This window comes from Saccopteryx leptura, chromosome 9 (genome assembly GCF_036850995.1).
Source record: "Saccopteryx leptura isolate mSacLep1 chromosome 9, mSacLep1_pri_phased_curated, whole genome shotgun sequence".
NCBI classification, from domain to species: Eukaryota; Metazoa; Chordata; class Mammalia; order Chiroptera; family Emballonuridae; genus Saccopteryx; species Saccopteryx leptura.
Window position 1 is genome coordinate 34,861,866 of NC_089511.1, and position 26,758 is coordinate 34,888,623.

General features: G+C 47.9%; 1 protein-coding gene across 1 annotated transcript; it reads left to right on the forward strand.

Annotated features, from left to right (window-relative positions):
• The first annotated feature begins 1,279 nt into the window (after positions 1–1,279).
• Positions 1,280–26,295, forward strand: IRF8 (interferon regulatory factor 8). Its single transcript, XM_066349208.1, has 9 exons — positions 1,280–1,427; positions 4,907–5,081; positions 10,583–10,766; positions 14,434–14,522; positions 16,104–16,209; positions 17,312–17,359; positions 22,038–22,424; positions 23,190–23,305; positions 23,912–26,295. Exons 2-9 carry the CDS (start codon positions 4,908–4,910, stop codon positions 24,086–24,088), a joined length of 1,281 nt encoding a protein of 426 aa, XP_066205305.1. The 5' UTR covers positions 1,280–1,427; position 4,907; the 3' UTR covers positions 24,089–26,295.
• The last annotated feature ends 463 nt before the right edge of the window (positions 26,296–26,758 follow it).

Below are 26,758 nucleotides of genomic sequence, written 5' to 3' on the forward strand. Positions count from 1 at the left end.
GCAGTGGATAGAGCGTCAGACTGGGATGTGGAGGACCCAGGTTCGAGACCCTGAGGTTGCCAGCTTGAGCACGGGGCTCATCTGGTTTGAGCAGAGCTCACCAGCTTGGACCCAAGGTCTCTGGCTTGAGCAAGGGGTTACTCAGTCTGCTGAAGGCCCGCGGTCAAGGCACATGAAAAAGCAATCAATGAACAACTAAGATGTCGCAACAAAAAACTGATGATTGATGCTTCTCATCTCTCTCCGTTCCTGTCTATCCCTCTCTCTGACTCTGTTAAAAAAAAAAAAAAAAAAAAGATTCTCATTTTCCTCTACTTTAAGACACTCCAGAACGGAAGAAGGGAAAGCATATCTTTCCTCTCCGTTTCCAGGACTTTCATTCTCATTTCTTTCAGCGGTTTTGTTCCCCCACTCCACTCCCGTATGTACAATAAGTGCCAGCTAAAACCAGGGAGAGGTTGGAAGCTGAAGACACAGACACACAGGGGATCCTACATCAACACAACTGATGTTTTCTGGGGATTAAAATTTATGATGAAAAGTTCCCTAATTGGATGTTCTAGCGCTAACATGCTAGATACGCCTTTATTTTTAAAATTTATTTCTGATCTTCAGAAGGCAGTGATTTCAGGCACTTAATTTATTAATTATATATATTTTTAAAGCTGGGCATTTTTCATCTGCTCCTTCAGGTCAAATGCAGGCAACTGCTCATCTAAGACCCGGTCTATAAGTGGCGGTTCCTTTCAGCATCTTAAATGGACAGTTTGTCATTGTCCCGACATGTTATTAGGAGCTTCTTCCGATGGGCGATGCTTCCCACGCGTCTTGGAAACTTTGGCCATACCCGATGAGATAATAGCCTGGGTGGGTACTGGGACCAACCACTGCCAGCAGTATCGACCTCTGGGCCCACACCATCCCGGACTTGACCTCCACTTGCGACTCGACCTCGCGCATCTGACACCCACTATCCACCCCAAAGACCTGTCCTCCCCTATCTGACCCTCAGCCTTGGACTTGACAGACAGCCAGGCAGCATTTTGCCCTCTGCCATCTGACTCTCACTATCCACCTTGACCTTGACTTGGGTCGACGGGAATTCCAAAGAGCAGGCTTCTCCGGACCCCGGCGCGGACCCCGGAAGACGCCCGGATCTATCTATAGTCGCCTTGTACTTTTTAAAAATGATTTCTCGGAAGAAGGCGAGCCAGGCGGGCCGCGCCCATTGGGAGGATCTGGCGGTCTCCCCGCGACCATTGGTGAGAGAGCCCTGCGCATGGCGTGCCGGACCCGCCCTGCCCTTAAATACGCGCGGGAGCTTGAGCCCGCGGCCGCATCGCTCCGGCGCGGCGGTGAGCAGCGAGCGTGGGAACGCGAGCGGCTGCAGCCAAGCCGGGCGGCGGGCGGAGCGTGCACGGCGACAGGTAAGTGGCCTCCGCGGGCCGGCTGGCGGGGGCCGGGCAGCGCGGCCAGGTCGGGGCGGACCAAGACAGCGGGCCGGCGCGAGCGCAACTGACACCCCGTCTCAGGGCCAGCGCGATCGCAGCTCCCCCACCCCACCTCCACTTTTTTCTCCTGACTCCAAACTGAAGGTCCAAAATGTTGATCATTGTGTGGCTGCCCCTAAAGATCGGCTGAGGCTTTAAAAAAAAAAAAAATCTAATTTTTCTTAAAAATCTGTTTTGCATGGCCGACTTTAGAGTGGCTCATATAATGAAGGGAAATATTCACCCTTTATTATAAGACTTTTTCCTTTGTCCCACTCAAATCCTGCTAGGTGGAATAACGCTTGGAGGGGCATAGCCATGAAACTGCCCAATAACCAGTAGTGCTTGTGCGGGTTAGCTCGGGAAGGAGGCAGCCTGTTTTTTTTTTATTCTGGTGGATGATAATTATGATGCTGAATGGGGTTGGGATCTTCTGCCTCCATCATAGCCAGTCTCTCCTGGCAAGAAATCTGTATGAGGTCACAACTAAAAAAGTGCATTTTGGTGTAAAGTGACCCCCAAGGCAAAGGGCAGACTCTCTAAACTGCGATAGGTTATTACTCAGAACTTTGAAGTGCTTCATGAATGAAAACTAAAGCCTGAATTTTCCAGAATTTTAAACTATTCCCCTAACAGATGGAGGAATATAACACATTTTTTTTTTATCTTAAATTAGGGGCCAGTCCTTAAATGATGGTTCTGAGAGTGTCTTTTTGGATTGTGGCAGGTTCCCCCATGAAAAGAATTAGGGGTGGTTTAGTCATTTTAACAAGATTGGGGCCAAAGGGAAAAATGGCATTGATGCTATTGGGTTTAGTGGGGATGGGGGTTTGTGCCGTGAAGGCAAATGCCCAGGGGCCCTGAGAGAGGGGGAGAGAAGGCGAGTCCTGAACCACCTCTTGGAAACTTCTTGGAATCAGGTTGGTTGGGCTCAGGACAGCCTCTTATCACCTGCTGCCTGGGAAGCCTGACCCCCGGACCCATTTTATAGGGTGCAGATTAGCTCTTCTTTATGGGACTTGGCCCATAAAGACAATTATTACCTAAAAATCAAGGAAGAGGAAGTTATAAGCATGTGACTGGGCTTATAAATTTTTCCTGGTTCAGCAGTTGGTGGAATTAATTTGTTAGTGTTTAATAGATCCTTATGGATCTTCATGTATTAGAATCTGAGGCTTTTAATGCTGCTTAGAATCTTGCAAGTGATCTCATTGAAAACTCAGGTAGGGCTGTCCATGTGCTGAGATCTTTTAACTCTTATAGTGTGGCTTTTTTTGGCAGAGTAAGTACCATAAGGCCCCCCTGCTGGGTGTCTGGGGTTGGGGTGCCTTTCTGGGCCTCAGGTTTTTCATTTTTGAACAAACAGGGCTGGATTAGATGATTTCTAAAGTTTTTCCAGCTTTTATATTCTTTGATTTATTCTTCCTTTTAATGCCATTTCTCTTACTTTCTTTTTTTTTCTCTTTTCATTACAAATCACTAAGACAGTTGTCCTTAAGAGTTTTGGGGTTATGAATCCATTAAAACTCCTGACGAGAAGGTGTTAATTACCCATACGAACAAAATACTGCTTTTCATTTCGGGATGCTCCCGGAACAGGGACGCTAGTTTATGAACCTTGTCCTAAGGGGGTGAGCAAAACCCTAGTGAGCAGGAGCATACCCTTTAATTGACAGGTCCACAGACACCAACCCTTCTTTTGTGTTCTGGCCTCCTCTCATTGTCCCCATCGCAGCTCCTTCCTCAAGGCAGGGGAAAGCCTCCTGCCTTTCCAACAGGAAAGATCCTTGGGAAACTGTACCCTGCCAGGTTATTTTCTGGGGGGGAGCTCGGTGGTGTCATTTAATTTCTCTCAGTAGGTGCTCCTCCCAAATCTGTCCTGTGTTTATAAACACAAGGAACTGTGTTATAAAATTCTGGGACATTTGAGATCTATTCCCTTTGCAGGTGAGAAGAGCCTTAGAGAAAGGTTCAAGTGACTTAACTGAAGTCTGGTGAGAGAAGAGCCTTGGCTGGAGTTGTAGTTTTCAAGCTGAAGTCCAATTCCTGTTGCACACACTTCACTCCTTTTAAATCCATACCTGGGCAGCTGGGGTTATTGGGTAAAGAGTTACATTTGACTCTCATGGGACCTCACCTCCTCCCCAGGACCTGGTCACCCTCTCTGATCTCATAACCGCCTGCAGGGTAGCTGGAGTTTTTATAACACCCACTTCTTGCTTTATGGACCAATGTGGCTCTAGATGTGACAGTATTCTTGGGGACATTATGTCTTGTCACTGCTGATTTTTTCAAACTTGTTTGCCTGAAGAGGTCACATTTTAATCAGAAGAATAGAGATGCTGGTTTTTTTTTTTTTTGGGTGGGCGTCTGTCCAACTGCCTAGGGGATTTCCACCCCTGTTCTTGTAAATGTGGGCTATGAGTTGATACGGCATGATTGCTTTCTCTTTTTCTTTGTGCTGTTGGAACAGATGCCTGCTCTGGCAGGAAATGTTCTTCCAAAGGATGTCTTTGGGCGCCCTGGGATGGCGAGGTCCCCGAGTTTGGTGTCTTCTAGAAGAGTCAGTCTGGGCTAGTTTTGTCTATAGCCATAGTCGATTTCTTCACACTTGTCTGCTAGCTCCCAGTTGGTCATAAAATTTTCTGAGGAAAAAGGTTGGGATGATAATAACAACACCTGTTATTTAGAGAAAATCTCCGAAGGTCCAGGCATGTCTTAGATGGTAGATCTACATTGTCTGAGCCCTCACTACAATGATGCCAAGAACCGATGCTTTTCCGAGCGTTTCAGCCAGTGTAACACACTTCTGTATCAAATGATGCTGTCAGGTCCCCCAGCTGAGAGATGGCAGGGTTTGAATGGGACTGCAGCTCTGTCTTTCCCAGACACATGCTGTTATCACTAAGCCAGCTGTGAGGGAACAATGTAGAAGGATAGCCTGAGACTTCCCGCTTTCTTGCAGATCACAAATGTCCTATTTGCTCACTGACACTGGTCAAACTGGGCATCAGATATAGGAATTGGCTCTAAGAGTGCTGGGTGCTCATTGAAAAGATCTGAAAAAGTAAAAAGTGATTTTTCCCTTTCTCATGCTAATAGTGGAATGATGCCATTAGGTGTTCCTGAAAGAGACAGAAGCTGGAAAGAGCACAGCCAGAACCCTAGGAGGGGCCAAGATGAGTTTCCAGGGAGCTTTCGGTTTTCATTCGGGGTAAATGGTCCTGGAGGCAGGCATTGTCTGCTCACAGCAGGTGGCCCAGAGTTCCAGGAGCTGGGGTTTTCCCCAGCTGGCACCTGTGTTGCTGCCCTCCGATTTTCCTGTTAGCAGTTGTTGGCTGTTAAAAGTACCTGGGGTGCTGTGATGAATGAGACAGTTTTTGTAATATCTTAGAATATATATTTTTCTTTCCAAGGATGTGTGACCGGAATGGGGGCCGGCGGCTTCGACAGTGGCTGATTGAGCAAATTGACAGCAACATGTACCCAGGGTTGATTTGGGAAAGCGATGAGAAGAGTATGTTCCGGATCCCTTGGAAACACGCTGGCAAACAAGATTATAATCAGGAAGTGGACGCCTCCATTTTCAAGGTAAAGACTGGACTTCCCTCCTCTGACCATGAGCGTAGTTTCTGTCTTCCTTCACTGGCCAATAGAGGGGTTGAATGACAACTCTCTTAATGTTCTTGAGAATTAATTCAACTTTTAAAAATGAACATGCTAGGTGATTTTACATCTATTGTGTGATTTAATCACTTTGAGGTCAGTTGTATACTGGTGGCATTTTTTCAGTGAGGAGATTGAGGACACTTTCTTTATTCTTGTAAAGTTATTACTTCTGTTTGTCAGCGTAGGGTCAGCTCAGTGAGAGAGACACCATCTGTCATTACTTCCGGGCTGGGTCATATGGGATGTCCTGCAGCAGGTGTCTATAAATAGTCTGGCTTCCTTTGAGAATAGCGAGTACCCCAAGCACTGTGTGACTTGCTGTTTGGTTCTACCATTTGCATCGTGACTGCCAGCACTGATGGAGAGTTTGCTCTGTGCCAGGCCTGGCCCCACCAGATTTGTGTTTTCCTTTCACACGGTCCTGTGCAGCGGGTGCTGTCCATGTCCTTATTCTGTAGAGGCACTGAGAAGTGACTTGGCTATGATCTCCCAGCTCTTGGATGACGGAGCGGCATTTGAACCCTGGCAGCCCAACCTTGAGCCCATGCTCCCAACCCCTAGCAGTACCGATAAGCAGAGGTTTCATGTCATTACACCTAGATTCAGACAGAGAAGCCAGGAGCCAGGGCAGCCAGCTCTGCAGCCTAGCAGGGCAACACAGTCCCCTGTGGACTTCTCTAAGGCTCCAGAAGTTCAGGCTCCATTCCACCCTCTGAGAGATTTGTAGCCCTAGGTCAAGGTGAACCCAGGCTCCATTTTTTTTTTTTTGGCAAATAGATGTAGCACAGATGGTCTGACTCAGAGCCCAGGTTGGAAACTGCTGCTGTGTGCACTGGTTCTGTGGCATGTGGGGGCCCCAGGACGGGGAGGATAGAGTTAGTGAGCATTGGGGAGGACTGGGGAAGCTGAATTGTAGAGGGCCAGAATCAGACCCAAGACCTTGGATGAATGAGGGGAGCAAAGCCTTGCGGGACCCCACTGTAACACCAGACTCTTAGCCAGCGATGACTGTATTCTGACACAAAAAACCAAAAATGACAAACAATCATATCTTGGCCTCAGAGTGGAGCATAAGTAGGTCAAAGTTGGCTTATGAGGCATTTCAGTCCTTTAGGTCACTGCCTGACGTCTGCGGTGGGGCTATATATATAGCAATTCTGTTAAATTTGTCACCAGGGTCTGCAGATCTCTTTGAGAATCTGATTCTAGTTATTGGCCTTCTCCAAGAAAAGTAGGCACGTGGACATTTTGCCATCACCTTCAGGGAGCCCCACATGGCCTGAATGTCCAGCAGGTGTTTTCCAGCAGGGACCCCAGGTCAGGAGCCTGGACTCTGCCAGGTGTGTGAGCTGCTGGGGCCTCCTTTCTGGAGGAATTCTGGAAGGAATGTGGATTCCTCTCTTGTAGAGGTTTCTTACCTGTAGCATTATGGTGAACTTCTCTTGGGAGTGACTTTAGCTAAATTTAAACAGTGCCCAAGGTCCATCCAGTCAGCTTGGAATTCTAGATTATAGATGGCTACAAGCCAGGGCTCCTGACCCTTGGCGCTGTTGACATGTAGGGTCAGATAGTCCCATGTTTGGTTTGGGGCTGTACTATGCGCTGTGAGATGTTCAGTACCAACCTTGACCTTCACCTAAATGTGACAACCAGAAATGCCTCCTACATTTCCAGGTGCCTCCCAGGGGCACACTCTCCCTTTCCACATGAGAACCCTCTAGGAGCTGACCATGGCCAGGATGAACAGATCTGCATAGAAGTGTGGGGTGCTGAGGGCAAGTTGCAGGTTGACCAGTAAAACCTCTTCAGGAGGAGGAGAGTATAGAGAGGGCTGGACTATAGGCCACATAGTCCTGGCTTGTGGCTTGCTGGTGGAGTTGCAAGGCATCTATCTCCCTTCACCCTGCTTCAACTTATGCTCTGGGCATAATGAAATAAAGCCTCAGATTTATACATCTTATGCAATGTACTTCATGGCCGTTTCAACAGCATTGAGAAAAATGTGCAAGATTCCCAATGTTTCCGTTGATTACGCAGTTGCTCAATGTGGCAATCTGAAATGAGTGTACAATCTCAGCAGGAATGGGGGCGGGAGGGAGACAAGGGTGCCCACCCGGACCTGGGCAGCCACTGGCAGGACGACAGCCTGGGCTGGTGAAATACAGGTGGGAAGAAGCCATCTGGCAGTTCCCCGAGTTGTGCTAGCTCACTCCATCTTCTGAGGGGCGTATCTCTGCGATGTCCACCAACCGTGTCTGCTGTTGAAAGGAGTGATAAGGCCGGCCTTGGTTAGATAGAGGCATCTTAGGGATTTTCTGGTGAAGTAGAGAACCTTTTTGTTTTGCACATTCAAGGAAAACCTTTAAAAAACTTATCAAGTTAAGAAAACAATAGTCTGTTTTCCTGACTTAGTAAGTGGATCTTAAGAAGCTTCTATACCAGACACACCTTCATGGTCCACATACGTCATTCTGAGGTCACCTTTATAGTGTCAGCCAGAGATGGGAGATTGAAAAGGACATGTAGCTCATTTTGTGCCCTCCCTGAGTGTACTGATGAGGCCCAGATATCAGCTCATATTTCTTTCCCTCCCTCCCTCCCTCTTTCTTATTTATTTATTTATTTATTTATTTTAAGAGAGAGAGAAGAGAGAGATGAAAAGCATTAATCCGTAGTTGCGGCACTTTAGTTGTTCATTGATTGCTTTCTCATATGCGCCTTGCCCAGGGGCTTCAGCCGAGCCAGTGACCCCTTGCTCAAGCCAGCGACCTTGGGTTTAAGCCAGCCATTGTTGGGCTCAAGCCAGTGACAGTGGGATCATGTCTATGATCCCACTCTCAAGCCGGCAACCCCGTGCTCAAACTGGTGAGCCTCTGCTCAAGTTGCTCAAGACGGTGACCTTGGTGTTTCAAACCTGGGTCCTCTGTATCCCAGGCTGACGCTTTATTCACTGCACCACTCCGGTTAGGCAGCTCATATTTATTTTTAAAAAAGTATTTTTCCTTGTTTTCATAATGTTGAGGGGGAAAATCAAATTAAAGGGAGGTTTATGATTCATTGGTTCTCTCATTGACGAGGCATTGTGAGAGGCGTAAATGGGTTAGAACTTAGTAGTGCAGATATTTCAAATTTGGTGGGGCCTTTGAGAAAAAAATAGCATTTGATTTTCAAAACACAAAACGAGACAATGATGTGAAATCAGGAAGAGTTTGTGGTCCCAGGTTTCATGCCGGGTGCTGAGTGCGGAGCCCCCTGCAGATGGGGAGCATAGGGTATAGGGGGGCTGGGACAGTTGTGGTGGTGGTGGTTGTTCTTGGGACTCAGAATCACTCTGTTCTGTCTGGGTGATATTTTAGAGCCAGCCAAGAACCCTTGAAAGGACTCAGTGTAGGCTGGAAGTGGGGTACCTGATGCCAGCCCAGGACACTTTCTGCCCATGGGCCCTGCTTTGCTTTATGATATCCTGGCTGTCTTCATGGGGTAAGCGTGAGGCTTGAATGAACCAGTGACTGTGATGGTACCCTGTGTAGACTATGCATTTTTGGGTAAATACCAGCTGATCCTGGTATTGCTCCCAAACCCATGCTCTTCAACGTCCATTTGTAATATGGATTAGCCCAGCGTTTCTCAAATGTATGTTGTATGTGTATATCATGGGTGTGTGCATGTCTGCATGTGTGTATCATGATTTTACCTCCTTGGGGACACTAGGCTATGTTTGGAGACATTTTTGGTTGTCACAGTGGGGGATGGAGGTGTTCCTGGCATCTAGTGGGTGGAGACTGGCGATGCTGCCAGACATCCAGCCATGCACAGAATCATCCAACCCCAAGTGTCAGCAGAGCTGAAGCAGAGACAGTCTGATTTAATGTAATAAATATTTGAAATTACTGTTCAGTACATGGTTTGCTCTTATATTTCTCTGGAAAGAAAAATCCATGCATGGTTTGTAATGCAGTTAATAAATGATTGAAGAAAGATTGAAAAGATCAAAACCACTTCATTTTAAACATATTTCTAAAGGGGAGTCTTTCATTTATGTCAGAAAAGGAAATGACCGCTCATGCTCATTAGTAGGAATGTTCTAACAGTCTCTTTGCCTGGGGCAGAGATGCAGAATCTGAGCTCTGGGCATCAACAGAGGAGGGTAGGTTGGCAGTGAACTATGAAGGCTTGTCTTCTAGGAGGAGAAAAAAAGCCAACGCTATTTTAAATCGAGCTGTGACTTGTAGGGACGTTATGGAGTTTCTGGGAGTGTGGCCTCCTGGCCACCTGTCAGAATTACTGGGATGCTGGCTACAGATGCAGGTTCCCAGACCTAACTTGCACCAATGAATGAGAATCTTGAGGGGCCGGCCCAGGAATCTGCATAATGAGCTCCCAAGGGGTTGTCCTTCAGCTTGAAAACGCTTGCTGTAGCAAAAAACGCGAGCTATAGCGGAAATCCACTGGGTTGGAAGTTGGGACAGCTGGCGATTATTCCCAGGCAGGGTCTCCTTGTGAAGGTTATCCTTTGGAATTGCATTTTCTTGAGTAGGGGGAATGTGAAAACTTCCTCTAGAGCTAGTATTATTTTAGGTTGGAAGATGTGTCTGATTTTGCCTAAAGCCAAAGGTTATTTCCACCTGACAGTAGTGACCGCCTAATTGGTGTGTCCTTGTCCTATATTCCAATTTTGAAATGAAAACTCTGCCCTTTTCATGTGTTTGATTTTTTTTTAAATTTTAAATAATGTCCCATTCTACATTTTGACTTTAAGTTCCAGCTTTGAATCTCTGTTCCTAGTTCAGAGTGTAAGGTTTGGAGAGGTCAGAAAACTGAGCTGTGAAAACACCAGTAGAGAGGGAAGACATTTCATTGCCTTTTAAACTGTGCCCTGGGGAGGTTCTGGTGGTGGTGGTGGTGGTGGGGGAAGTTAGAAATACATGCCAAAGTGCAAAACAAAATGTCTATTAAAAGTAGCAGGGCAGTGGATGACTACACTCAGAATAAATTTTGCAAATGTTTCCTTTTCATGCGAAATCTTCATGCTAGGGGTTGATTTTTTTTTTTTTTAATTGTTCTTTGTTTTGAACATTCTAGTGAAACCATGTGCACTTCCTCCTTGTGCTGCTTGACCTTATGCTCCTCCTAGCTCTCTGGTCCAGGGAAGGATTTGTGTGTGGGAGGAGTCTTAGCCCAAATTCCAATTCCAGCTCAGCTGGAAGATCTTGGGGGATCCCTTCCTGGCCTGGGTCTTTTTACATCTGTTGAAAAAAAAGTGGTCTGGTTGAGATCTCTGAGCCCCCAAATCCTTTGAATGAGGGTTGATGGCCAAAAATGACTTTCAAGAGGGTGAGAAAGTGCTGGTCCTGACCATGGCCTGGATCGTAGTGGTCAGGGGGTTGGCTGTTTGTTTCATGTGCTGCTTTCTCTTCCTTTAGGCCTGGGCAGTTTTTAAAGGGAAATTTAAGGAAGGGGACAAAGCCGAACCAGCCACGTGGAAGACACGGCTACGTTGCGCTTTGAACAAGAGTCCAGATTTTGAGGAAGTGACAGACCGGTCCCAGCTGGACATTTCCGAGCCATATAAAGTTTACCGCATCGTCCCAGAAGAAGAGCAAAAATGTAACTATCCTTGACGGGGCCACTCAGTCCAGCAGAGGCCTCCCGGCTTGCAGCCCTCAAGGGAGAGCCTGGGCCTGGGGTGGAAGCCCTGGTCCACAGGGCCTGGGGCGAGTGGTTTTAGCTAAACAAAATAGTTCTCTCCTTTATATAAGCAGTGATGGAGAGGTCTTTCCGCTGACCTCACCCGCCAGCTGCTGACCAAGTGGCAGTTGAGTGAGAGGCAACGCCAATGGGGAGGAAAGGGCTGGGAGATGGGTTGGCAGCCAGCACTTGGATCACAGTCAGACCAGGAGCAGGTTGTAGGACCTCCCTGGGGCTCCGGGATGAGATTGGACAGGAGCAGGGATCCTCTGACAGTGTGGAAGAAATTCCTTTTGTTTTCTTACAACTCTCAGAGGAGGGTAGGGGAAAACAAGGTGGACAAAGAAGGGATGGCTGATAAGGATAAAGGGTAAAGTTCTTGAATGAGTTTGCAGATGATGACACTGTTAGGTCCACTGCTATGACTCAATATGTATTGTTAGATTCTCATCATTGTTTGGGAACTCAGGATGTGATAATTCCTAAAGTTGTTTCCAGGTCTAAAACCCTAAGAAAGCATTTGAAGAATTTAAAGCAGGGATAGCAGTAAGGTGCTGCACATCCTTTGAGGCCTGATTCTCATTCCTGGCTCTAGACAGACATCACTAATCAGTCACTTCACTCATCAGTCAGGATGCATGGAGCTCAGCTCTTGGCTTCAGTCCTTTTCAAAATGGCAGGCTGTGCAGCTGCTATGAATCAGAGCTGGCCCATGAGATAACATCTAATTGCCATCTCTGGTTTAAAACCTTCTGTTAACACATTGATTTTCCTAGCCATTGGATGTAGCAGTTCGATTATTGGCACGGCATTCTTTTCTCCGTTGATGAATTCCATTCATGGTCCAGTAAGGCCTGAAAGAGATAGAGCCCTCAGCAACTGGAAGGGTTACGCACAGATTCTGAGTTTGAGCTCTTCCCGCTGTGGGAAGGTTAAAAACGTTGGTGCATAATTTTAAAAGAGTTAAAATTGTGACCCTAACAAATACTTAGTGAGCCTGGGTCAGAGAGGTGACTCATCGATGAGGGAACCACCATGACAACAAAGATTGTTTGACAGAATGACACACTGGTGTGCACAGTCAGGGAAGGACAGGAGGCTGAGCTGAGCCAATGCGTGTCTCACCTGGCAATACAACCATAGTTTGGGGTTTATCTTTTCTACTGGTCATTTGTAGCTTCATTGCCTGTAAATTGACACCTGGCTTTACCGAGTCTGAAGCATAATTGATAGTAAGTACTAAGTCAAACAAACTGACTTTGCCCTGGAAAATCAGAAAACCCCACTAGGGGTGACTGTTAGGATAATCCTCTGGGCTGGTTTTGAAAGGCCAATCATCTTTCTGCTTTATTTCCCAATTTTGGATAGTTTTTTTTTTTTTGTCATCACAAGGTAAATCAGGGGTTGGGAACCTATGGCTCACGAGCCAGATGTGGCTCTTTTGATGGCTGCATCTAGCTTGCAGACAAATCTTTAATTAAAAAAAAAAAAATAACGTTAAAAATGTAAAACATTCTCATGTATTACAATCCATTCATTTCCTACAGCTCATGTTCATGGTTGAGGGTGGCTAGAGCCAATCATAGCTGTCCTCAGGGACAACACCAAATTTTTACTGGATAATGCGTAACATACATGGGTCCTTATATGGCTCTCATGGAATTACATTTTTTTTTTTTTGTATTTTTCTGAAGCTGGGAACAGGGAGGCAGTCAGACAGACTCCTGTATGCGCCCGACCGGGATCCACCTGGCACACCCACCAGGGGGCGATGCTCTGCCCATCCAGGGCGTCGCTCTGTTGCGACCAGAGCCACTCTAGCACCTGAGGCAGAGGCCATGGAGCCATCCCCAGCGCCCAGGCCATCTTTGCTCCAATGGAGCCTTGGCTGCGGGCGGGAAAGAGAGAGACAGAGAGGAAGGAGAGGGGGAGGGGTAGAGAAGCAGATGGGCGTTTCTCCTGTGTGCCCTGGTCGGGAGTCGAACCCGGGACTTCCGCACGCCAGGCCGACGCTCTACCATAGAGCCAACTGGCCAGAGCACGGAATTACATTTTAAAATATATGACGTTCATGGCTCTCTCAGCCAGAAAGGTTCCTGACCCCTGAGGTAAATTGTGATTTGAAGGAATAGAGAAGTTTCTCTTACCCCCCCCCCCACCCCCAGGATCAGCCAGGCTTGAACTGGCAGGTGACCCTAACTTGTTTATAGCATGGGGCGCAGCCAGTATCACCTGCAGGGGTGGATGTTAAAGAGCAGGTTCTCAGGGGGGCAAAGAAATGCTGCATTTGCATAATGCCTACATAGGCCCATTCTCCTCTGTCCTTCAGTGCTTTACAAGCTCCATTGGAGGTGCCCCACCTGTCCCCTACTTCCCCCATCAACATCTAAGTGATTCTTTAAGTCTGTCAAAATGGAATCAAAATTCAGTGAGGAGGGAACAATAGGCCAATTCTGTAGCTCATTGGGATGAATGAATTCCAACAGACAGGTGTTTGTTGGTTATAATGCATTTCATGTTGATAAATTTAATGTGGCACGTTTCTGGCTGGGGAAGAGACATGAGAGCAAGGAAGCAACTAGCCTGGTCCGGAGTGCTTGTTGTGGACATGCTCATGCGATTACTGATGAAGGCGGGTTTGAACTGGGCATGAGTGTGCCTTCGTCGTAGGCCATGTATGTGCATGGTGGTTATAGGTGTGTGCATGTGCATATAGGTGCACGTGTGTATATTTGGAAAGACCAAAAAGAGATTTCCTGCCAACTAACTTAAAAAAAGACTAACCTACAAACACATTTTGCCAGGAGACCTCTGAGTGTCTTCAAATGCCCCAGTTTGTGAATAATCTCTGGAGGTTGGTAAATGCCCGGGGTAAAGGCTATCTGATATAAATTCATTTTGGATCTCAGCAAACAGAAGGAAGAGACCAAAGTGTTTCCTCTGTCCTTTAAGAGTTAGAAACAACAAAAACCAACTTCTCTCTTTTGATTCTGCTGATCAGATGACTAAAGAAGCATGGGAAAAAAATCTCTAGGCCTTTCCCAAACCAGGGAAGACACAGAGTGACTTTTATTTCCTTCAAGTCAGCATTAAAAAAAAACCAAAAAACACAACAACACCGACTATGTCTTCAATGATGCTTATGCTATGGTCACGTTTTGTCATGCTTGTCTGTTCTTTTTTTTTGTTTGTTTGTTTGTTTTTTTCTGAAGCAGGAAACAGGGAGAGAGTCAGACAGACTCCCGCATGCTCCCGACCGGGATCCACCCCGGCACGCCCACCAGGGGGCAATGCTCTGCCCCTCCGGGGGGTCGCTCTGTTGCAACCAGAGCCACTCTAGCGCCTGGGGCAGAGGCCAAGGAGCCATCCCCAGCGCCCGGGCCATCTTTGCTCCAATGGAGCCTCAGCTGCGGGAAGGGAAGAGAGAGACAGAGAGGAAGGAGAGGGGGAGGGGTGGAGAAGCAGATGGGCGCTTCTCCTGTGTGCCCTGGCCGGGAATCGAACCCGGGACTTCTGCACGCCAGGCCGATGCTCTACCACTGAGCCAACCAGCCAGGGCCTTTGTCTGTTGTTTTTTTTTTTATAGGCAAATTAGGCGTGGCGACCCCTGGCTGTGTGAATGAAGTCACTGAGATGGAGTGTGGTCACTCTGAAATTGACGAGTTGATCAAGGAGGTGAGTAGGGGCAGCATTTGCAAAGGTCTGGCCTAACAGCAGAAGCTGTGTGGGTTCTGATGAGTAGTGGCATTGATTTTGCCCTGCCAAGGCCCCCAGAGCCTCGGATTCTCCCAGCACACCTTGTCTCCACCCTGACAGAGATAGAATGTGGGACCTGCTTCTGCCAACTGGTCAGCCCCTTTTCCTAGTGTCCTCCCCCCCTTAATCCCGCTGTCTAGGGCAGAGCTGCTTGCTCTGGGCCAGTGATGTTCCCTTAAGCTCTGGATTTTTGATATTTAAACATTCTGAGTAGCAGTCTTTTGTAATGCATCATATATTTTGTTGCCTTCTTAGCAGGCTGCATTGAACACAATGGAAACTTTCCTTCCTGCTGGGGATTGTCCCTATGGCATGATTAGAGCACTCGCTTTCATGGCTGGTGGGCTGTGTCTTCCAGTACACAGATTTTTATCCTTGGTGGGTTGGAAAGCCGTATAATGAAGCTTGTTAGAATTGTGTGCAAAGTCATAATTTATAGCAGGGGTCCCCAAATTTTTTACACAGGGGCCAGCCAGTTCACTGTCCCTCAGACTGTTGAAGGGCCGCCACATACAGTGCTCTCACTGACCACCAATGAAAGAGGTGCCCCTTCGGGAAGTGCGGTGGGGGCCGGATAAATGGCCTCAGGGGCCCGCCTTATTTATAGGCTATAAGTAAAAAGGCTTAATGGGTTATCAGGTAGTGGGTTTTTGAATACTAATTTTAGCTATTTGAATGTCATTTTCTTCTACCATTAGCCTTTTAATTATGTTTTATTTTATGGCTATTACAAGGTTGACATGGCATAGCTACAATAATCTCACATAGACCTTGCAAAAGGTGGTGTGGGTGCTATGTAAATTATTCTCAACTCACACAGCAGTGCTAGTATCCTTGGGGATAGCTTGGCAGTCAGAAAATGCCGGTAACAAAATATAATCTACTCTCAGCTGCCTGACTTTTCTGCACATGGTGACTGTTTAGTCTCTGGGTGGTCTCTGGCAGTAGGCCAGCTGAATTCCTGGCCTCGTGTCTCGTGTCTCTCCAACAATGTCCTGTTTTCCGAATGAGGCTTTTCTGCCGACTCAGCGAAGAGAGTGAGATGATTGCATTGGCGCACTGGGATCACAGGAAAAGCAGATTTCAAAAACGTTTTCTAACTGGATTTACCAACCTCCTTTAAGAAATGGGTCAGAGATGGGAAATCTAGACACGGCGCATCGAGTGAGATTTGTTAAAGCACTGCGAGTCTGTTCAGGGTCGGCGTGTGTCGGTGTCCCAGAACTTGCAGGAACAGGCAGTTTTATGTAAAAGACCAATAAACTTATTAGGGACCCTGAAGAGGCTAGTAATTCAGCCCTGTGGTTTGATCACTAAGCCTGCTGGATTGTCTTGGATCTTTGAAGATGCCAAGTAAAACTTCCCTTTTGTCTTACGAGCTAAAGGTGATAATATGGTTTTAGTTAAGCATAAGCCATTCATCTTTACGACACTGGAGTCCTGCTTTGGAAGCCTACTGACTGCACCGCTATTATCTCTTGTCCCCGATTGATCGCACAGCCTTCTGTGGATGAGTACATGGGGATGGTCAAAAGGAGCCCTTCCCCGCCCGAGGCCTGCAGGAATCAACTCCTTCCAGACTGGTGGATGCAGCAGCCCAGCGCAGGTAAGGGTGGGAACCTAGCACCACCCCACGGGTGTGGGGACCGGGCTTGTTTGAATGGTTTCAGCCTTATAGCAGCGGGTGGGGTGGGGCCAGGGAGACTGCTCTGATCCCTGTTTTAATGATGGAAACTGAGCCCAGAGGGGTGGCCCTGGAGGGCAGAGCGCAGCCACGCCCTTAGCCCCCTTCACCACTGCCTCCCTGGAAGACACACGTGTCCTTTCCATAGTATCTTCTTTCCCCTCCACTCCTGGGAAAGTTGGAGGGGAGCAGTGAATCTCTCTAAGACCAGAAGGGACTGGTCCATGTTAGGTCTGTTAAGTCTAGCACAACCCAGAGCAGCTGGGCAGTTGCTTACTCGGAGCCCTGGGTTTGAGTCCCCTGTCAGAAGTTGCATTCTTAGGTGAGACTCAGATTACTCATCTAAAAAAAATGGAGACACCAGGACAGGCCCTACAGGGTCTTGAAGCTAAATGAGGGATTCACTCTCTTATTAGATCCTGATGACCATCCCCCACCACTGCTTGAAGTGACCTTCCCTCTGGGAGCATTGAGTGCCTTCACTTCCTCCCTGTCCTCTCCCCCACTGTCCCCTATGGGAGACCGGGATGTGAGAGCTGGCCTAGTGGGCCTCAGAGGTTGCCAGGGCATAGGGAGGTGTCAAATCAGGGGCCTTGGGAGAGCCCCCGATCCCTGTGCTCAGTGGCACCTCTGAGAAAGCTAGCGTGGGCCCCGACTCCCCTTCGAGACAAGCCCTGGACAGTGGGCATGCAGTCCAGTGGTATTTTGGGAGCAGACCCTTAGAGGGAAGGAAATGTGGCCCCACAGTGTCACACTGACACATGGTCAGAAATCCCACAGCACAGAGGAAGTCTCCCCCCTCCATGCTGGTTGGGTTGAGGTCTGGTTTTCTGCGTTTATGAAACATGGGTCGCCGCACTGAGAGGGAAAAACACTGAATTCAGCGGAAGCCTGTGGCCAGGCCTCAGGAGCACGCCATATGCGGCTTTTTAAGAAACTTTTGGAGAGGGGAGCATGTGGGCTGTTTCACCTGCACACGACTGGGTCTGGCTGGGTCTGAATCTGCTTTTCTCTTCTCCGGCAGGCTTGCCGCTGGTGACAGGGTACACTGCCTATGACGCGCACCATGCAGGTACAGTGTGCTCTGGGTGGGGGTTGGGGGCACTCTTTGAAGATAAAGCTTGAAGGACCTGGGTGGGTTCTTGGTCCTGGATGAGCATGATCTGGTGTTGGAGGTCGGGTACTCGATTCCTCCTTTTTACTGTTGAGTTTGGGAGTGACAATGTGGCTGACCTAGAGCCTCTTCTTGGATTAGACCAACAAATAGATCCAAAGAGGTTCTTACAGGTGTAACTATATGGGAGAGAAAGTGTGGGGACAGACACGCTCAAGGCCCAGCTCCACCCCTCACACGATGCAGGCAGAGTAACTGAACCACTCGGAACCACAGGCTGCTCATCCGTTGAGTAGGAACAACACTAACAACTACCTCATGGGAGTGTTGTGAGGATTAAACACAGTGTTATTAAAACTTTCTGGTAGGGACGTGTTGGTCAATGGATGTTAGCAGTGTCAGTTTCTTTTACTCTCTCCCACACTTAACTTTATAACAATAACAATACTAATAACGATAATGGTGGCAATAATGGTGATGATCATGGCTATAGTGTGATGGGTGGATATGATGGTGATAGAGGTGGTGATGGTGGTGGTGATGATGATGGTGGTGGTGGCGGCTGACATTATTAGCAAATGCTGAGTCCAGGATCATCAGTGAGGCTTTCATGGCCTAATCTCATTATCACTTCCCACCACCCCTAGGTAGGTGTTGTTATTTTTTCCATTGCACCAGCTCAGAAACAACTGGCCACATAACTTGTAGGCCGCAGAGCTGGGGTAAGGCCCTGGGCTGTCCCATCCATGCTCCCGCCCCTTGCAGACGGAGGTGGCCTCTGTGCCACGTTGTTGTCTAATTACACTGGGGAGTCAGACCTTGTTCCGGCCAGTGGCCCCTGAAATTTACGTTCAGGCTTATTGATGGCATCTTCAGAGCAAAGGCAGCTGGTGTATTTATTCCCCAGCAGCTGCTAGGTTCCGTGAGAAGGGAACAGCCTGACTCATCGAGATGGACCACATTTAAAAAAAAAAAAAAAAAAAAAGATGGACCACGTAATGTTAGGGCCCGGGATTTGAGGCCTCCTGGCACAGAGGAGGAAACGGGCTTAGAGAGAAGTGTTTTGATGAAGGTCCTCAGGGGATGAGTGTTTTTAGGGTGGTGGAGGCTGGTTCTCACCCAGACAAGGAAATTTTAAAGCAAAATGATGCCCTTGTTCAATGAGCTCTTGTCCATTGCACAGCAGTCCTGTGAGCTGGGGACTGCTATAACTTTGGCTTCACAGATGAGGAAACTGAGGCTTAGAAGTTAAATTGCTTACCTAAGAGCGCAGAGCTGGTAAGCGGGGCTGTGAGGTTCAAACCCAGGCATCTGGCTTGAAGTTTGTTTTTAGGTTTACACTGGACAGCTGTTGTGCTCACTAGAGGCCCAGCTCTTAGAGGCCCTGGGTCATGGGACCAGGCCTTTGACCTGGTTAGCTCTGGGTTGTGACCAGGGAGTCTGCTGACCAGTGCTCTCTGGGGGCAGGAGTGTAGTCAGGCAGCGGGCTGCAGTGTCTGGGTAACAAGATGTGGTCTGAAGAGGAAGCTTCCTCAAGTTATCCCAGAGCGGTCTCCGCACACAGCAAATAGAGTAGCTGGCAGCCACTGCCTCATGCAAAGAAAATCCTGCAACACTCCTCGAGAAGTTGTGGACTTTGGTCCTTCTGTTCAGTTCACAGAACCCCTTGCTCCCTATGTAAGGTTGTCAGGAGTCCCCGGTTCTCAGGTAATACAATGAGTGAAATGTTAGGTTAAAGACAATAGGGAGTGGCAGAGACTGTGGCAAAAGTAGAGGGGCTGCCCTCCTCTGGGCCGCTTGTGGTGCTTCCTGCCCCATGCACTTTTAGACCCAGCTAGACTCAACTTTCTCATTTTTCTAGAGGGACCAGAGGTCTGGATTTTTAGGTGAAATTTTCCCATATAAAAAGTTGGTAGCAAATTTGTGTTAACAACACCCCACTGTACTGGTGGATCCAAATGTGACCGTGGCTGCCCGTTTGTGCCCTCAACTGTATGTATTTGAAATGATTGGGGTGAAGGGTGATGTTTGAAACTGACAGTGTGGCTCAGTGCTTAACACAGATGTGAAGCCGGCCTGCTATGGAGGGAGTGCATCCAGGCTCCCCAATTAGCAATTGTGCCATTGACAACAAGCACCTTAACCTGTCTATGACTCAGTTTTCTCAGCTGGAAAAAGGGTATAATTATAAATAGTCTACACTTCATGGGGTGGTTGTGAAGGTGCAATGTGCTAATAGGTCCAGAGCACTGGGAACAGCACTTGAGATGTGCTGTGTAGACCAGGGACTATGGCTTATAACCTCAGGAGTCTCATCTATGTAGCTGATCTTTTGCTCTGTTAGCTCAATTTATTTAATAACTGCTTATCTGGTGCTGACATGTGCAAAGTACAAATGCAAGCTCATTCAATCCTCAAGCCCCCCCCCCCCCCACTGAGGTGGGTGTATTATTATTTCCTCTTTGATGATGGGGAAACTGAGGCACAGAGCAGGGAAGCTGCCGCCCCAGGTCACACAGCTGGTCTAATGGGCTCTGGAGCATGTGCTCTGCTGTTGCTGGGGTCAGATGATCCCTTAGCAGGGCTATTCCCTGTGGGCAAGCGGCTAGAACAGGAGCAGGCCAGGGTTGCAGTGAGGCCCTTAGAATGACGAAGTCTGGACTGAATAACTGGAGGCCCTCGATGAGTGGCTTCTGGTCTGTGCGTCTCCACTACTCACCTATAGGGTGTGGTGAGTCATGGCTCAGGCCCTTCTAGGTTGGACCTTCTCTGAGCTTAAGCTGTCCCCTGGCAGTGGGGTCAGTCGGAGAGCCCCGTCTGGGCATCTCGGAACACCTTGTCTGCTGCTCCCTCTGCAGCAGTTCGTTTACAAGGTCGGGAGGCACTAGTGTGAAATAAGGTCACAGCAATGCCAGGGCAGAGGGGCGGGTGGTGACACAGTCCTCTGGAGTGTTCCATTCATTTGGGACAAAGTTCAGAATTGTTTCCGAGTGAAGGAAGTGGAATGTGTCAAGTCATAAGGTGATGCGGATGTTGCAGACTTGGAGGGTTGGAGGATGGTGAACGGGGGGTGGGGGGTAATGAGATGTGGAGTCGGTCGCTGTTGCTGCTACTTACCTGCTTGGTGACCCCACCTGGGCCTTAGTTTCCCCAAATGTCAAGTAAATGAGTTGGATCGGAGCACCTGCAGCTCGAATTTCTGACCCCGTGTGATTCTAGAATGCCCTTTAACTTCCACGTGGGAGGAAATGCAGCCTGCGCACAGTGGGCGTGAACAGTAGTGGGGCATCTTACTATTTGAGCAGGTATTTCTGGAGCAGAGCCTCGTGGGAGGGTCTCAGGGGTTGTGAGTGCATAGCAGCATCAACCCAGGTCAAGCAGGTGGCGGCCCGCAAGGCTGCCCCTGACCCGTGTGCACTGCGTAAGTCCAGTGGGTACCATGGAGCTGGGCAGCTCACCGCTTCTGTGGCTTCAGGGGTCAGCCCCGGATTGGTCTTAAAAGGTCCCCAAACTCACCAAGCTCATTGATAGTGCATGGAATTCTCATAGTTAGTTTAAGGCTATTAAAAGGCAGATTTCTCTGGGAATATCCCTGAATTTTAGCTGTTGTTTTTATTCCTTCCTTGGTTTAGAGGTTCCCACACGTTTAGACATATGAGCACCACTGTCACAGTTGGTTTGCATATCTGGGTACCACCTGGACAATTATTAACATCCTATACAGTATTCTCTAACTCTTACTTATTAAAACTGAAATTTATTTTAAACGGGGGCCATCTACCATTGCCTGGAAAAGGAGAACCAGTGTCACTTGCTATAAGTAGGAAGTCAGAGGTCAAAGCAAATTCACTGAAAACCAGATACACAGCTTTAGAAATTCTGGCCGGATATTACTACCTGCCTGTCCTTTTGCTAAAGGGCAGTGGTTAGGATTTGGTGTTAGAGAGTCATCAGCACCAAAGGGGGGCTTTATTTTTTAGGTGATCAGAGGTTGAGAGCCTGTAAGAACATATATTATATACAATGTTACCTAGATATGATATATAGCCTTATATACTCTAGAACAATGTAGCCTGTTGCATTATATTCATAATGGAAGAAATAGCTAAACCTGGATTCCAGGTTAGTGAAAATGAAGATGTAATTTTTTTCTTGACAAATTCATAGTTTCCTTGAGGTTCCCTGGATTTCAAGTTAAGGATAAATGTGACATATTATAAAATATTGTTTTGTACGTAGTATAGCATTATGTAACAAGTGTTATAGCAGTGCCTTAGAGGTGGGGCTAGTTTTCTAAGAAATTAAGTTGTCCAGACCTCAGAACTGGTTGACTAGTAAATTGTAGCAGCCATCAGCCCTGCCCAGAAGCAGGGAGAGCACGGTAGTATTCTGTATTCGGAACCATTGGTTTCCTTAGGAATTCTCTGTCCTTATTTATGCTTATAAAGTCATTATTTCTAGAAGGGTTGTATGAACTTCCCATGATGCCAAAAAGGTCCGAGACATACAAATAGTTAAATCCCCCGGTTTGGGAGGCCCCGGTTGGGGAGAAAAAGCGCGCTCTGGGCATTTGCACAGGAAGGACTAGGGAGCTTCCTTCTCCTCAGCCCCTGACCTGTCTCCCTCTTTCTCATAGCCTTCTCCCAGATGGTCATCAGCTTCTACTACGGCGGCAAGCTGGTGGGCCAGACCACCACCACCTGCCCCGACGGCTGCCGCCTGTCCCTGAGCCAGCCGGGTATGCCCAACACCAAGCTGTACGGGCCCGAGGGCCTGGAGCTGGTGCGCTTCCCGCCCGCAGACACCATCCCCAGCGAGCGGCAGAGGCAGGTGACCCGAAAGCTGTTCGGGCACCTGGAGCGCGGAGTGCTGCTGCACAGCAACCGGCAGGGCGTGCTGGTCAAGCGGCTGTGCCAGGGCCGCGTGTTCTACAGCGGCAACGCCGTGCTGTGCAAGGACAGGCCCAACAAGCTGGAGCGCGACGAGGTGGTCAAGGTCTTCGACACCAGTCAGTTCTTTCGAGGTCTGTACCACCGTCACCTTGCTGCCCGAATCTTAAAAAATCACACCTCCTTCTCAGGGCTGTATGTTGCCCGCAGTCCCCTTGGGGACATGTAGGGGTCAGAGGCACAGCTGTGGGGGCGGGGAGGGGTGGGGCAGGAGGAGAGAGGGAGGGGTAGGGGGGCTGCATTTGAATCTGCTCTGTACTTTTCTGCTGAGTGATTTTGGGGGACATCTCTGTGCCTCCGCTTCCCCGTGTGTCAAAAGGGAGGTGTGATACAGGACCTTCCTGGCACAGCTGTTGGGAGGACCAAGGAGCTTAGCACCTTGCAGCTGTGCTGTGGGCTTTTCCTATACCCTGGGAGCTGGTTGGAACACATTTTCTGCCATTATGCCTGCGGGGCCGGGGCCAGGTCCCGGGGGTTTGGTGTGTGCCGATCTTATAAACAGTCCTTGGAACAACACCCATGCACAGAAGTGCTGCACGTCAACTGCTGTTATTCTGTGAGGCATATATTAGGGTCCCACTTTGTGTGTTCCTCCGAGATGGTCAGGGTGTCTCACATCAATCGGTCAGGCTGCCTACAGTGCTGCACGAGAACCCTTCGCTGTGTTCCCAAAGCTCTATTTCTTTCCCTGTCATAGCCAGGAGCTAGTGTCACATCTCCTGCCAGCTGGCCTGAGAGCTCCGGGAGGCTTCCTGGAGCAGGGGCCCTGGTAAGGTGGGCGAGGTGGGAAAGCACCGAGGAGTTGCAAACACCTACCCTTTCCTCCCGTGTCTTTCCAGAGCTGCAGCACTTCTATAACAACCAGAGCCGGCTTCCTGACAGCAGGGTGGTGCTCTGCTTCGGAGAAGAGTTTCCGGATATGACCCCCTTGCGCTCCAAACTCATTCTCGTGCAGGTAAGAACGGGCTGCTTCAGGGCTGTGGCCAGGTCTCCCAGCCTGCACATCAGGAACCAGTTTATCCTTGGGCGCAGAACAGGCAGCAAGGACTGGGGTACCCCACATGTGTGGAGAAACAGGCTTGGGCCGAGACCTTCAAGTAGCAGAAGTGGATTCTTGCCACCTCTGAACCATCCTGTCATGTTCTAGTACATTTACAATCTGTGTGTCTCCCCCACCCCCTTCTTGTGTTTGGTTTGTTTTTTTGAAATCATAACCCTCTTTCTAGAAAGATTCCACCTTGCCTTAGGATCTAAGTGACAGATTAGGGTTTTGTAAGCCCTTATTTAACTAGTCAAAGGAATGAAGCTCTAATGGTGGAATTCTGGACACTGGCTAGCCAGGTTGGGACAGTATTGAGGAAGCATATATAGGAATCTTTGTAGGAATACCGCTTGCCCTTTCTTTGCATATCTCTACTCTGGGTTCGTTCATTTGGGACTCATGTGTGGAGGTTCTAAACGCTAGCCTTGGGCTGGGGTAGTCAAAGACTCTGGCTAGGGTCGAAGGAAATCCCACCTCTCTTCCTACCTCCATCTCTGACCTTGTGCACTGTTCCTCTAGATTGAGCAACTCTACGTCCGGCAGCTGATGGATGAAGCTGGGAAGAGCTGTGGTGCCGGGTCCATGATGCAGGCTCCCGAGGAGCCCCAGCCAGACCAGGTCTTCCGGATGTTTCCAGATATTTGCGCTTCCCACCAGAGACCCTTTTTCAGAGAAAACCAACAGATCACAGTTTAAGTCTCTCTTTCTCTCTCTCTCTCTCTCTCTCTCTCTCAGGCACCCCACCCCGCCCACATCTCACATTTCGTTATTATAATTACTGTTGTAATTATTTAAGGATGTAAATCTCTCTGACAGGGTGGGATGCCTCACTCTGCTCTTAATTTAGTAAGGGCATTCATTCCCTGAAGGCTCCCCGTTTAAAGCAGAGCTGTCTCGCAGTTCTACTGTTCAGATGTAAACATCGAGACTTACACCAAATGGTCTGGATGCTGTAGCTAGAACCTCTGCTGAAAACATTTATTTCCTGTATTTTCCCCTAATTATCATTAGTTGCTATGATTCTTTCAGCATTTGGGGATAATTGCTATTTCCAAAGACTTGACAATTTAATTAGCACACAGCAGATTCCAGTAAAGAAATGGAAATTTGGGGACAAGGCAGCTTTTCATCTTGATCTTTTGTTAAAGCCGTAGATTTATAATGTGTTTGAGCGCCATGCAGTGTCTTTTTACTTTTAAGGATGATAACAAGATTAAAAATACTTCCATACTAGCCTCCCTTTAATAAGTGAAAGCAAAACTCCTGGCTTGTTTGGAGAGTGTCTGTTCTTCCCAGAATTGGGTGCTAGGAAAGCATTTCATCTCCAGGCGAGCTGGTGCGTTTTCAATTTCAGGCTTTGTCGTCAGGAAGCTGAGGGCTAAAATCTTATTTTTTTTGTTCATTTCTGTAATTAAGTTGTCCCAGATACCTCTTTCTAAATGTTTTTCATCTTTCTAAATGGTTTTTCCCTGTTTTAAAAATACTTGTAATTTTAATTGTCCTATAATAGACTGCTTTGGAGCTCCCCCCCCCCTTTTTATAAAATGGACAGGTTATAAACTATAAATTCAAAGAATAATTGTGGGTTGTATGAGCTTTTTGATTGTGTCTCGGATCCAGTTGTCACCCTATTCATTAGCCGGTGGTGTCTAGTATGTAGACACAGTTAGAGTAGGTTGGGAGATGTGAATGACATGCGTTAGCCTGTCCCCACGACACTGGTCATGGGGTGGGCTGTGGCTGGCAGAATGCCTTCCCCCATTCCTGCTGCTCCTCGAGGTTCAAGATGGCCCCTGACACCAAATTCTTCAACAGAGTCATCTAGTGGGATTTCAATGAAGAAGTCCCGGTTTTAGCCCTGTGAGAGCTTACCTTATTTACTAGTAAATAAATTGTATTTACTACCCAAAATGTATTAAAATGTTTACCCTGAACCATGTGCTAATTGAAAGCGTGGGGGCAGAAGATGCAAAACAATGACTTGGCTTAACTGTTCGCCTCACTCACCCTCCAGTGAGCGGTGAACCGCATTTCTCCAACCCCTTTAAAACAGCTTTCCAGATTAAAAAGCACTTGAACATTCTTTTACTAAATAAATGTATTTTGCTAGGTTGGGGTGCCTATCACTTGTCTGTGTCCTGTGTGGTGCACTGGGACTGGCACAGATTGGCACCCACGGTGTGTGTCCAGCACCTGCCCCACTTCCTGGTGGTGCGGAGTTAGTTGATTTGGCTGAGTCGGTCCCACTGTGGGTGTAGATACCAGGCAGGTTTGAGGGTTTGGGAGGGTGCTTCTGCTTTGCTTCCACTCTCTTGGGCGTGGGGAGAAGAATTTTTTCTGTTTTCTTTTCCCTTTATTACACAGCCTGGGTCACCACTACGCTTGACTCAGAATCTCACAATGGAAGGGCAAGAAGGAGGCTCACCTGCGAACCTTCATTTTGAGAAATGGGAGGAGTTGGGATCTGGGGGGAAGAATTGCCCCAGCTGAGTCAATCTGGTGACCTTGTAACCACAAAAGTCTCTGATTGAAAATCTGAAAAGTCAAGGAATGCCTGTTTCTCTCCCCTGTTACTGCTGCGAGGGGGATGCCGGGGAGGCACTCGCCAGCCTCGTAATGACAGCGCCGTTAGCCGTGTCTGAATTCACGTGAGAATGCAGGGAAAGTCCAGTAAAAGTGCCTTATCTCCTTTGGCCAACAAAGTGAGCATTACATTTTTAAGGATAAGAGAACTGCTTTCTGAAATTTTGTAAGGTAACAAATAGGCTTTTGTGCGTAGCTCAAATGAATGTTAAAGCATACATCTTTAATATGCTGAATACATATTTATTTTTATATGCATTTAAAAATATATTGATCTTCTTGTTCTTTATTAAAATAAAGGGTTATTTTTTAAAGCTGAAGTGTGTTCTGTTTTTTTTTTTAAAGTCACTGTTAAATATTTTATCATTTTTACCAGTTTCTGGGGACTTTAAAGGGGGAATTAAAAAATAATACTGCACTATGCTTTTAAGAATTTTTTGTTTGTTTGTTTTTTTACTCATCCTCAGAAAAATAGCAGAAAGTACAGAGACTTACAGATCATATAGAATTTTCTGGAGAAAATGTGGGGGCACATCATGCTTTTATTAAAACCCGAGGGCCTGTTTGGGTTTCTGTGGGCTGACCGATGACTGCGCAGAGGGTGTGGAGAAAGGAGGCGTCTGGCATCGACAGCACCATCCTGGAAGTTGCTGGAAATGATTTGTAGGAGGACCACCTGGGTTGGGTTGGCCACACATGATGGGGCTGTGTATCCTTCCATTCATACACATGCTTCTTGTGCTACACTCCTAGCAATGGCGTGGGGGCGTGAAGGACCCAGTT